The 13,505-nt window shown below is 40.1% G+C and overlaps 1 protein-coding gene across 3 annotated transcripts in view; it reads right to left on the bottom strand.

The window, feature by feature from the left end:
- Positions 1–833: 833 nt before the first annotated feature.
- UBR2 (ubiquitin protein ligase E3 component n-recognin 2) overlaps positions 834–13,505 on the bottom strand; it is a 54,475-nt gene continuing 41,803 nt past the window's right edge. For all 3 annotated transcript variants that reach the window (XM_069955327.1, XM_069955326.1, XM_069955325.1), the window contains exons 33-47: positions 13,252–13,349; positions 12,977–13,034; positions 12,714–12,862; positions 12,577–12,632; positions 11,498–11,594; positions 10,832–10,899; positions 10,262–10,397; positions 8,406–8,496; positions 7,959–8,089; positions 7,637–7,745; positions 6,637–6,696; positions 6,035–6,112; positions 5,782–5,952; positions 3,326–3,427; positions 834–1,859 (exon numbers count right to left, since the gene is read on the bottom strand). In XM_069955327.1, the coding sequence (XP_069811428.1) occupies positions 1,718–1,859; positions 3,326–3,427; positions 5,782–5,952; positions 6,035–6,112; positions 6,637–6,696; positions 7,637–7,745; positions 7,959–8,089; positions 8,406–8,496; positions 10,262–10,397; positions 10,832–10,899; positions 11,498–11,594; positions 12,577–12,632; positions 12,714–12,862; positions 12,977–13,034; positions 13,252–13,349 (1,546 nt within the window). In that variant the 3' untranslated portion in view covers positions 834–1,717. The remainder of the gene's footprint in view (positions 1,860–3,325; positions 3,428–5,781; positions 5,953–6,034; positions 6,113–6,636; positions 6,697–7,636; positions 7,746–7,958; positions 8,090–8,405; positions 8,497–10,261; positions 10,398–10,831; positions 10,900–11,497; positions 11,595–12,576; positions 12,633–12,713; positions 12,863–12,976; positions 13,035–13,251; positions 13,350–13,505) is intronic.

Consider the following 13,505-nt stretch of genomic DNA (forward strand, 5'->3'; position numbering starts at 1 on the left):
TAAACCTTATTGTTTACTTTGTCGATAACAATCGTGCGTTCTCTCCCCATGACTGGTTTCATCAATGACGGCTATTTACTGACTGCAGGTAGACATAATAAAAGTGGGAAACGGATGAGAAAAATTATGCTGGGGAACTGGATAACTTTTTCATTATACAAAGAATAACATTTGCACAAACTAAAGCCCCCATTTACAGTAAGGTTCACTCAATCCGAATGAAATCACATATTTATCACAGATTTATCTAACAGATTTTTTAAAGGGGTTGTCCAGCGAAAATCTTTTTATTCCAAATTAACTGAGATCAGAAAGTTATATAGATTTGTAATTTACTTCTATTAAAAAAATCTCAAGTCTTCTCATACTTATCAGCTGCTGTATGTTCTGGAGGAAATGTTTTATTTTCAGTCTGACACAGTGCTCTCTGCTGACATCTCTGGCATGGACAGCAATTCGGTCTCTGTTTTCTATAAATCCACATAGAAAACCTCTTCTGCTCAGGACAGTTCCTGTTTCGGCCAGAGATGTCAGCAGAGAGCACTGTGTCAGACTGAAAAGAAAACACCACTTCCTGCATGACATACAGCAGCTAATAAGTATGGGAAGACTTGAGATTTCTTAATAGAAGTAAATTACAAATCTATATAACTTTCTGGCAACAGTTGATTTGAAAGAAAAAGATTTTTGCTGGAGTGCCCTTTAAGCCAGGAACAGACTATAAGGCTAGGTTCACACTGCGTTTTCAGCATCCGTTTAACGGATCCGTTTTTTGCAAAAAAAAACGGATGCATTTATGTGCATCCGTTTTTGATCTGACTTCCATTATAAAAAAAAAAAAATGGATCAAAACGGATGCGTTTTTTTTACGCACAATAAAGTACTGTTGACACTACTTTTTTGACCGTTAAAAAAAACAGATCCGTTAAACGGATGCTGAAAACGCAGTGTGAACCTAGCCTAAGCAGGGAACAGGTCAGAAAGGAAACACTGGGATTTCTCCTCTTCTCAAATCCATTCCTGGCTTTGGCTTCAAAAATCTGTCTGTATAAAAGCACCATTAGCCTTAAAAAAAAAAATGTTGCTTCTATTTTTTATTTTTTGCAAGTGTTGCGATTCTTCATTGACCACCAGTCTCTCCAGACTTTTCTGGGGAATCGAATGGAACACTTACAAAGCAGAACGACTTTATCGAGACTAATCGATGGCTCATTCATTGGGTTTAGCAAATCTTACTGCAGATTCGTTCATCTCTACCCTTCAAGCCAAAAGATATGATTTAAAAAAAAAGAAAAAACAAAAGAGGACTGCAAATTACAGCCCCAGTAAAGTGACAATATCGTATAGACAGGATCGGTGGCCGTACATTATCGAGTCTACAGAACGTCTACGATGATGTCCCTTCTCCTACCGATTTTACCGCTTCTTATAACGGAAGGGTAAAATAACTTGTGAAAACCTGACATAGATATGACGTTTTTAGTGTTTGAGGAAAATTCCGCTTTATTCCGTGAACTAGACAATGAAATATAAATTAAAGATCTGCGCTGTTTATGTCATGGATGAAAAGGTAACAATGGAGGGTTTGGTTTTTTTTTCTGCTTTTTCTTCTTTTTTTTTTTTTTTTTTAGAAAACAGGGGTGCTAAAAAAACAAAAAAAAACAAAAAAAAAAACAACTGAAGAGGACTGACTGGAAAAGAAAAAGGTGTGCCTGTATTATAAATGCTGCCACTCGATGCCGGCCAGCGTCTGATTTGCTTCCTGTGCGTGTCCTATTTCCTCTGTGATGCTGTGCTGCTGCCAGAGCTTCTGGATCTTCTTGAAACGCTCTTTACAGAGGTGAAGAGGATTTCCGCGTCTATAGAGGCAAAAAAATTCAGTATATATTAAAGGTTTTTTTCCTAAGATGACAACATATTACCTCGATCACAGAGATTCCTGTCCATCATGGGAACAGGGGTGCCGAGTGCGCTGTTGCATGAAGTATGGCAAGAGAATAAAGACGACGGCAAAGAACAGCACTTAGAAACACCAAAGAAGAAATTGTATGTCATAGAAGCAATGGCACAACAAAAAATGAAGACATAGAATAAACTTTATTAACCAGATATCCAATAGACATCACAAACCCTATTAAAAACACTAAATTTTTATTGAATTGCCGTCTGTATGGTCCTACGTGTTTCATCCCGTATTGGGACTTCTTCATAGGTGACCCTTGAGGAAGTCCCAATACGGGATGAAACGCGTAGGGACATAAGGGCCACAATTCATTCTGCCTTTCTAAGGGTCCTATTACACTGAGCGATTTTTAACGATTAACGACTATTGATTAATGATTGCAAACGAGATTGTTTATTGTTAACCTGAAATTGTTCACTATATTACACAGAACGATAATCGTTAGATACGATCGTTACTATGATCGTTTATTCCTTCTGATCCCAGAAAAACAATGAACAATGTGCAATTACGCTGAACGATTAGTGAAAAAATGCGGAACTTGAGCGAACGAACGTGGAATTACAGCGAACGATTAGCGAACGAGTTAAGATAATTTTAAGTTCAGATCTCAATCAACAACACACGAACGATTTTTCGATCGTTGCCTGCAATTACACAGAACAATTATCGTTGAAATTCAAACGATTTAACAATTTTTCGCACGATAATCGTCCCGTATAATAGGGCCCTAATGCTGCGTTTACACGTAACGATTATCGTGCGAATTTGCCTGATAACGATCGAATTCGAACGATAATCGTACGTGTAAACGCAGCGAACGATCAAACGACGAACGAGAAATCGTTCATTTTGATCTTACAACATGTTCTCAAATCGTCGTTCGCAAAAAATTCGCAGATCGTTCCGTGTAAACAGTCGTTCGCCAATTTAACCAATGTGTGAGATAGGCTTAAGCGATCGCAAAACGATTTTCTGTACGATATATTGTACCGTCTAAACGCTGATCGTTATGAAAAAAAAAATCGTTACTCCGACATCGTTAATCGTACGATTGGGCCAATTATCGTTTCGTGTAAACGCACTATAAGTGTTTGTAATAAGGTTTATGACGTCTATTTGATATCGGTTTCATAAAGTTTATTCAATTTTGACCTTTTTGGTGTGCCATTGTTTCTATGACATACGGTTCCTTCTTTGGTGTTTCTATGCAGTTTTGGTACGTCAGCTTTGAGCACCCGCTCATTTGGTGGTGCTTATACCAGTGTCTTTGGTGCAAGCAGCCCAGCACTTTGCCATCTCTCATCTATGCTCACTGACACTTGTACAATGATAATTGATGATGTGAACCATGCCACGTACCGGAGTCCTTGATCAGTCTCTCCATAATCATCCAGATAGGGAGGAGGATAGAAACAGCCCTTGGTTTTACCAGCCAAGAAGAGCACCTGACATTCTCTTACTCTGCAGCAACAACAACACATGATAAGTGACACAAATCTAAATGTATACAGACACCTTAACCCTTAGACGACCCAGGGCGTATAGTTACGCCATGGAAGTCTGTCCCCAGACGACCTAGGGGCGTAACTGTACGCCCTGGGTGTTTCTCCCGCTATGAAGCGTGCGCCGGAGCGGAGCGCGCTTCATAGGAGGTGGGGGCCGGCTGCAGTGAGCAGCCGGGACCTCACCGGTAATGACACGCTGCAGCGATCGCGCTGCCGCGTGTCAATAACTCCTTAATCTGCGACCGCGGCGCGACCGCGGCGTTTAAGTGTAAGTGACAGGGGGAGTCCCCTGTCACTTACCAATCGGTCCCGATCTGTAAAACGGACCGCCGGAGGTCTCTCACCTGCCTCCGTGCGGTCCGATCGGCGATCTGCTACACTGAGCCTGCACAGGCAGGCTCAATGAGCAGATCGCCGATAACACTGATCAATGCTATGCCTATGGCATAGCATTCATCAGAGTAGAAATCAAACTAATCTATGTAAAAGTCCCCCAAAGGGACTTCAAATGTGTAAAAAAAAAAAAGTTAAAAACACTAAACACACTACCCCAAAACCCCTCCCCCAATAAAAGTTGAAATCACCCCCCTTTTCCATTATATAAATAAAACATATAAAAATAAACATATAATATACCGTAGCGTGCGTAATTGTCCGATCTATTAAAATATAACAAGTGTCATTGCGAACGGCAAACGGCGTACACGAAAAGAGGGAAAAAAGTGCGCGGATTACCGATTTTATGTTACATTATATATATAAAAAAAATAAAAAGTGATCAAAACGTCCGATCTTCACAAATATGGTATTAATAAAAACTAGAAATCATGGCGGAAAAAATGACACCCCATACAGCCCCGTAGGTGAAAAAATAAAAACGTTATAAGCGTCACAATAGGCCCATTTTATTTATAATTAATTGCCAAAAAAAAGGATTTCATTTTAAAAAAATATATAACATTAGAGAATCTGTGTAACCTGCATATGGTTGTGTTCGGGCTGACCTATAGAATAATAGTATCATGTCGCTTTTACCATATAGTGCATTACGTAGACACAGGAACCCCCCAAACGTTACCATATTGTATTCTTTTTTGCGATTTCACCAATTTATATCTTCATAAATAATATATTTGGAATTCCATCATACATGTTATGGTAAAATGAAAGACGCCGTTACAAAGTACAACTATTCCTGTAACAAATAAGCCCTTACATGGCCTTGTAGATAGAAAACTGAAAGTGCTAGAGCTCTTAGAAGGGGAGGAGGGAAAAACGGAAACACTAAGATCAAAATTTGCGCGGTCCACTGGGTCATTTTGGGCCTGGTCCTCAAAGGGTTAAAAACCTCAGGCTTTTTTCATTTTATTCACACTTCATATTATACTTATCACCACAAATGTACTATCTAGAGCCAATTAGAATAAGTCATGTCTAGTGCTTGCTTGAATAGTTACTCTATACACGTCGCTCTTAAAACTTTATTCAGTACACTGAGCTGCATGTGGAATGATAAACAGTCCTATCGCTCCATCATCATATATAGGTCTAAGGGTCCTATTACACAGGCCAATGGCAGCCCGATCAATAATGTAAGGGTCCATTTACACGGAAAGATTATCTGACAGATTACCTGCCAAAGATTTGAAGCCAAAGCCAGGAAAGGATTTGAAAAGAGAAAAATCTCAGGCTTTCCTTTATGACCTGATCTCTGTTTATAGTCTGTTTCTGGCTTTGGCTTCAAATCTTTGGCAGATAATCTGTCAGATAATCTCTCTGTATAAATGGACTCTAATGGTGTGTTTATACAGAGAGATTTATCTGACAGCTCTTTGAAGCCAAAGCCCAAAACAGACTATAAACAGAAACAGGTCATAAAGGAAAGATTTCTCGTCTTTTCAAATCCATTCTTGGCTTTGGCTTAAAAAATCGTTCAGATAAATCTGTTTAAACACACCCTAAATCAGCACCAATCTACTAGATCAGCGCTCGTTTACTGAGCCTATTACACAGCTCAATTATCATTTAGCAAGGGCTGCTCGGACATTGTTAGCGATATCCGTGCAGCCCTAGCCCTAAACAGTTCATACGTTACCATACGTTCCTAAACGTTACCTAAACTGTTCATACATTATCATGTGTTCATCGACTGATTGTTGTCTTTATTACACAGACTGATAATTGGCCAAATCAGTCTGTGTGATAGAGACAACAATCAGAATTATTGCTCCATGTTATAGGGCCCCGACTCTTTAATGGTACTCTGCTATTTCCAGTCTCCATGATGGAGGTTCCACGGATTCTACTGACCTGAGAAAGATCCCCATCCCTGAGCCACAGGTGTAAGTGTGTGCAGTGCAGGCCCCCACGTCATCTCCATCCAGATCAGTCTGGCAGCAGTAACTCTGAGAGCACAGCATGGCACCGCACACCAGACACAGAGTGGGGGCTCTGCTCTTATCCCCTCCGGATTTTGGACATCTAAATCAAATACAGAAAGTTATAAATCTCTTCTCGAATAACCAAAAACTCAAATGTAGATTATTCAGAATATGGTACTTACGAAAAATTAGAAGCCTGATTGATGAGACTGCTGTAATCTTCTGGCAGATCTATTAGTTTGTTGGATTCTCGTGGATAACTAGAAGAAATAGGACTGATTATAATACTTTACACTACATTTTTTCATTCTTAGTACTCAACATTATTTTATCGCTCTCTTATTCCTCCTCTGTCCAGCCATCAGCTATCTCTCCCGTCCAAGAACCTAACCTTACACAGCAACGTTCAAGCTTAGGTGAGTGTTCCTGTGTTCTGGTGGGGGGGGGGGGGGGGGGGGGGGGGGAGAGCTCTGGCTGTGGCTTATCTCTCCCAGAACACAGGGGTTGGTCAGTGAACTTCCATTTAGCCTGACCCCTATCTTCACAAAAATTATCTGACAGTGGTTGGTCGAGACATCCCCAAACAACATCACCCCATACCGACAGCAAAACCCACAACAAACAGCGGCTAGAGCCAACAGAAGTGTAAAATTTATGTTCACCTATATGAACATACATGAAGTGCAACCCTGTCATGTAGACAACTGCGAGGGATCACCTGACCTACACTATAATTTCTTAACAAGTAAGGCTCTACGGAGTGGGTCAGGTGTTACCCGCTTACCTTATGGCTGTTCGCTCGGCAGCATCTAGAAACCTTATCACCTCCTTGTGTTTACACCAGCTTTAACAATTAGAAAAAAATAATTGCAATTAGAACAGATTCCAACTAAACATATCTGCAATACGCAAATATTATCCAAAATCACGTAGGCTGCTACTTCAGGGCAAACACTGACTATCCCATATTTAGGTCACCCGGCATCTGCTAGCAGAATGTTGTTACAAAAACTTATCGGCTTTCCTCCATAAACAAAGCCACCTCTGTGCTCTAACTGTGTATTTTATCTCGCCTCCATTTACTTTAATGGAACCAAGCTGTAATACCACACCCAAACTGAGAACAAGAGTGGTGCTGTTTCTGCAAGAAAGACAATTATGTTTTTCTTATCTTGGATTTACAATAGGAAAAAATAGTTTCATAGTTGAACAACCCTTGAATAAACTTATAAAATCCCCTGGATGATCTTAACAAAAAAAAAAGGTGATTTGTGGTTGAAAGATCTTTCCTGAATTGAAAGCTGGCCAAACAAAAAACGCAGATCTTTTGTCTATTAGCCAAAAATGTAAACATGGCGGTCTTTTTTTTCCTCCAAGATGATGACAGTATGCCATTGGTCGACTAAAATAATAGCTTGTTAACATGAACAATTGTTTTGGTTGTTTTAATTGATTTTAATGTAAATTGTTTGTATACATACACTGTACGTAGTTAGACCTGTAGTGATACAGGACATAATACAGAACCACCATTAGGAGGCCGTAGCCCCGCCTCCTAATGGTGGTTGTGTATTTGGGTAGCCCCGCCCCCAACAAGCCTAACGTTTGCCAGGCACAGGATTTCGCAACTAACAGCATAGAAACGGCGCTAACGATAGGGGTAAGAGAGGTACCTTCATCCTCAGCACCTTGTGCCCCCTAGGGGACTATCAGCAGGTTATTTAATCTAAGTCTCAAGTCCCTTTAAGTCTCAAGCTTACTTAGACAATTAGTTTTACAATTACCTGTTAATGAGCGTGTCTGTGACTTGGGGATTTTGTTGAAAAATGCTGATAAAGTTGCTGGGCAATGAGAGAAAACTGCAAAGATGCTCGATCTGGCTCAATCCACTCACTAAAAGAAAGTTATAGAAAAGATCATTTTGCAGAGATCCAACCATGGGACCTTCTGTAAAAGATTTAAAATAGTCATATAGAAATGGGATGATACAGCCTAAAATAATACTTATGCCACAGTCACACCTTCCCCAACCAATCCGCCACTGACAGTCCCCGTTCTTCTGAACAGTCTCCCCTGATATGTGACCTTTACTACTACTAACATTACCTGGCAATTCTGTAGGTGCTGGGACTCCATTCAGGTAATGGAAAAACAGAGCTGAACACCTCAGGAAGGGCAGGATTGCTGTTTTTATTGCTCGATACAGGTGCCAACCGGAGGACCACCTCTTCATTGTGCTTAAAAATAAAAAAAAAAATACAAAAAATGTCAAGGCAAATGTATAGTTATTGACAATAACTAAAAGAGGACCTGGAGGGAAGGTGTTAAAGGGCAAAGAACCTTTGAGCTCTACCTATGTGTAGTGCTGCTGCAGGGAGAATAAGCAGCAACCACTTCCCTCTTCAACAAAACATCAGCTCATCCACAAAGCAAGAAAAGGGGTTCCAAAGGGAACTGAACCCCTTTTCTATGGCCCGATAATTAAATGACCATGTAACAAGACTAATACAAAGCAAATCCCAATGTGAGGCAACTTATACTGCAACTTCTTACCTTCCAGTACATTGGCAGATTGTCCTATACAGAGCTAATGCAGCTTGTTCCTCCTCTCCATCTGGGCATTCCTGTTCCATTCCATCTTCATCTATGATTAAAGGATTTATCCTGTAAGTCACTTAATAACATACATCTAGATTTATTTATTTTTAAGTGGAACTATCAGCAGGTTAGACAAATCTAACCTGCTGATATGTCCCTATGGCGCACGGGGTGGTGAGGAGGAAGGTATGTCTACTACCTTCATCCTCTGCGCCATTCCCATGCAGTTTTAATGTAATCACGTCTCCGGTAAGGACGTTTGGAGCGCTGCCCCACACAGTAACGTTCCACCTTTGGCCGGCTAACCCCTTCTAATGATTATCAGTGGAGCGGGTTGGTCCAGTGCTCCGGGGGCGGGGCAGCGCTCCAAACGGCCTTGCTGGATATATGGGAATGTCGCAGAGTATGAATATAACAGGCATACCTTCATCCTCAGCTCTCTGTGTGCAATAGGGAGATGAAGCTACCCTGCTTATAGTCCCTCTTTAATATTTTTTTTTGTTTCTGTGTTCTTTGTGCTCCTTAGGGTCCTATAACACGACTAACGCTAAACGATCGCAAACAAGATTATTTATTGTTAACCTGAAATCATTCACCATATTACACAGAACGATGGTCGTTAGATGTGATTACTATGATCGTTTATTCCTTCTGATCCCAGAAAAACAATGAACAATGTGCAATTACACTGAACGATTAGTGAACAAATGCGGAACTTGAGGGAACGAACATGGAATTACAGCGAACGATTAGCGAACGATAAACGATAATTTTAGGTTCAGATCTATATCAACAACGACATATGAACGATTTTTCAATTGTCGCCTGCAATTACACAGAACGATTATCATTTAAATTCGAACGATATAACGATTTTTGCATGATAATCGTCCCGTGTAATAGGGCTCTGCTCCGTTCCTGAGAAAAAGCTATGTCTCTTGGCTGGCCAGCCGTAAACAAAGGATTGCTATGCAAAGACAAGGCCAAGCAGAATGACTGAGTACGAGTATCCTCCACACACCAGGTGGCACAATGCTATAAAAAATAAATGTCAGTCATAGTAACATAGTTAATAAGTCCACTAACAAAGAAAAAAGAAGTTGCACTCACCCAAGATGTCTTCTTAACCTTTATTTTCTATTCTTAAACAACGGACATGGTGCAGACATACACTGAGTGGACGCTACGTGAACAGAGTGGTCCGTAGAAGCGCCTTAGAGCGTGAAACAAGCTGTCACCACTCCGATCACGTAGCGTCTGCTCAATATATATCCACACTATGTCTGTTGTTTAAGAACAGAAAATTAAGGTTAAGAAGACATTTTGGGTGAGTGCAACTTCTTTTTTCTTTGTTACTGGATTTATTATGGACTTTTAAAGTTAGCACCACCGATATAACGGATCCGGCAGTTACCCGCTAGTGGTCGTATTCCCTTATGAGTTTGTGGTGCCGCTTATCCTCTCTGTGCTTGTGGTGTAACATAGTTAATAAGGTCGACAAAAGACAAAAGTCTATCCAGTTCAACCTACAGAAACCCTACAATTTAACTCTAATCTTGTATTCCAATCTGACAAAATTATCCCAATAGGGGAAAACCAATTCCAGGGTAAAAGTCTGACCCCACTGGGGCTCCCACAATCTCGAGAATGGGGACCCCAATCTACAGTTAAAATGGAGCAGTAGGTCACTCATGTGCTGCTTCTTTGGTTCCCATAAAGAATGAATAGAATGGTGACACTGCCACTTGGGAAAACATCCTAAAATCTTCATACTAGATAAATATGGTGCATTCACTATGAAATCTACTTACCAGGCCTGGATGTCAGCACTATCTGAATGATATGCGCCATGGTTACTAAGTGAAAAAGGTGAAGGTCCCCAATACCCAGGCTGTACCCTGAAAAGTCCTGGCACTGTACTGCCGGAAAAGAGAGCACCAAGCTGACCTGTCAAGACAAACAGAGTCACACATAAGAATGACCTCTATGACTCAGTAATGTATAGTGTTTAACCTGGTTAAAAAAAAAAGAAAGAACGAAAGAAAGAACAAAATAATATATATATATATATATATATATATATATATATATATATATATATACATATACAGCAAGTGGTGTATGCTTTCCAGTGTGACACAGTGCTCTCTGCTGCCACCTCTGTCTATGTCCAGAACTGCCCAGAGCAGTAGGAACTCTCCATAGAAAACCTCTCCTGCCCTCCAGACTGGAAAGAATACAGCATTTCCTGCAGGACATACAGCAGCACGTCACACCAACAACTGAGGCCCTTTATTCTGGAAAGCCATGACAATTATATGAACGGGTACAAAAATGCTCTAAAATACAGTATTGAGCTGCCAAATGACTCAAAAACTCACCATTAAATGGAACATGTCAATGTCAAGTATACTGGGGGCCTCTTCACTGCCCTCTTGTTGCACAATTGCTGTATAGGAGGATAAAATCACATAACTGTATAAGTTATATATCATTGTGTCAGATGTTACAGTCATTTAAAAAAAAAAAAAAAAAAAAAACAACTTTTGACATGAGTGAGAAACACTTAATTGGTTGGGGTCTAGTTGCTGAGAATCCACTGATTGCTGGAAAGTCTATGGAGCCCATATCCTGCACTAGGAAGACAGACATGGAGAGAAGCGCTTAGCTGCAGGCTTCTCCTGCTTCGTCCTAGCAATTTTTGACACACCCCAATAAAGGAAAATTTTTGACATGTCACATGACATATGTCAGCAATTTGACAAAAAAGTATTCCGCATGATGCTATTTGTGGCCCACTATATAGAAAAGTTCTCTGTATCTATGAGACCTGTATGAACCTATAGACTTGCATTGGAGTCCACCCAGGTCATGTGACACAAAGACAGGAGCACATACTTCTTCCTGGCTTGTGTTCTTGAAAAACTTTTAATGGGTCTCTCATATAAAAAGTTTGTTTTTTAGGATACTCTTTTACAAGCTAGCTTTCAGACTTGTTCATACTATCACTCTGAAAAACAAAAGGTTAATATTGTGTAACAACTTACACTGGAAAAGCCGGGAAAAGTGTTTCTGCACCACTGCTATAAGACACACGGTCCAGTGTGCTGCCGAAAACCTTGTCAGGGATTTCAAGCAGTCGTCCTACAAACAAACAAAATCGTTAGACAATTAGAAATGGGAGAACCAGAGCGTGCGGCATTCGATTACCGGTGGCTGGAGAAGCTTGGATGCAGCCCCAAGGAGTCCGGAAAATGTGGATACAGCCTATGGCCTATGACTGTATCAATGTTTTCCAGAACTCTCTGGGGCTACATTAAAGGGATTGTTCATCAACATTTTTTTTTAACCTTTAAATTATCTGGTGCCAGAAAGTGTGGTTTATTTCTGTTGAAAAATCTTCAGTCTTCCAGTACTTATCAGTTGCTGTATGTCCTGCAGGAAGTGGTGTATTCTCTCCAGTTTGACACAGTGCTCTCTGCTGCCACCTCTGTCCATGTCAGAAACTGTCCAGAGCAGTAGCAAATCCCCATAGAAATCTTCTCCTGCTCTCCAGACTGGAAAGAATACACTACTTCCTGCAGCGCATACAGCAGCTGAAAAGTACTGGAAGACTTGAGATTTTTTAATAAAAGTAAATTACAAATCTCTGTCACTTTCTAGCACCAGCTGATTTAAACAAAGTATATATTTTTTTTGGTGAACAACCCCTTTAGACTTCTTCAGCCACAGGTAATCAAATGTAGAGTGTTCGGGTTCGGTTGATCCTGAACATGCTCGAGGTTCACTCATCTCTACAGACAGATCTCCAGATACATCAGAGATCTCCACAAACATCAGAGTTTTAAGCTACAAGTGAAGCCAATGATCAATGTCTAATTTTAAAGAAAGGGTCCATTTACACAGAAAGATAATATGCCAAAGATTTGAAGCCAGAAACTATATAAACTATAGACTATAAACTGAGACCAGGTCATAAAGGAAATCCTGAGATTTCTCCTCTTTTCAAATCCATTCCTGGCTTTGGCTTCAAATCTTTGGCAGATAATCTGTCAGATAATCTTTGTGTAAATGGACCCAAAAGGTCTCAGATGTGTCAAGTTTTATCATTAGAAATCCTCCTTACCTGCCGACACGGTAGATTGCCAAACAAAGGTCTTTCTTCATCTGTTAATATACGTTCTGAAAAAGAGCAAAATGGTGTTGGCTGTAGTCCAACAAGGACAAAATGATTGTCGATATGTATAACTTATCTATTCTTACCGATAGTCTGTATGGTGTATGCACAGCTTTCCCAGCACATGATTGGGACGCGAGGGTCCTGCTCATTGGGATGAACGTTGAGGCCGACTTTATATGTTGCTGTTCCGAATGTTGTTAGCATCTCCTTAATGCTATCTGAGTATGGGTTCCTGGAAAATAAAATAAGGAGCTGAAGCAACTTTGTAAATAGTTCTGCTTGTCTAAGAATCAGATTGTTTTAGTAAAATTAGATTAGCCAAGTAAAGCATACTTATAATACATACTTTGGTTGGAAAGTAGGCCGGAACCCTTCAGGGATTTGCTGGGAAGACTCGGCTTCATCTGTAATAACAACATTGAGATATATATATATGTATATATGTATATATATATATATATATATATATATATATATATATATATATATATATATATATATATATATATATATATATACACACACACACAAACACACATACATATATTTTATGATGACTCCAGAGATAGATAGATAGATATCTCTGGAGTCACCAACATAACTATAGTTCGGTCCACTCACCTGTGCTCTTGTCTCCAGTAAGTTCTCTTAGTACTCGGATTTGCTGCCCAGTAACATTTACCCATTCAGCTAAATCTGGTTGATCTGAAAAATCTAACCTGTGGACATGAAGCACAGAAGACAGTGATAGAGATGGCGACAGGCTATGCACTGTAGTGCACGAATAGGTTGGTTCTTCCAGAGTAAGGGCACTATTACACGTAATTACTCATGTAATAGACACAACATTCAGCTGATTAAACAAACATCGGCTG

Source organism: Dendropsophus ebraccatus, chromosome 15 (genome assembly GCF_027789765.1).
Source record: "Dendropsophus ebraccatus isolate aDenEbr1 chromosome 15, aDenEbr1.pat, whole genome shotgun sequence".
Taxonomy (NCBI): domain Eukaryota; kingdom Metazoa; phylum Chordata; class Amphibia; order Anura; family Hylidae; genus Dendropsophus; species Dendropsophus ebraccatus.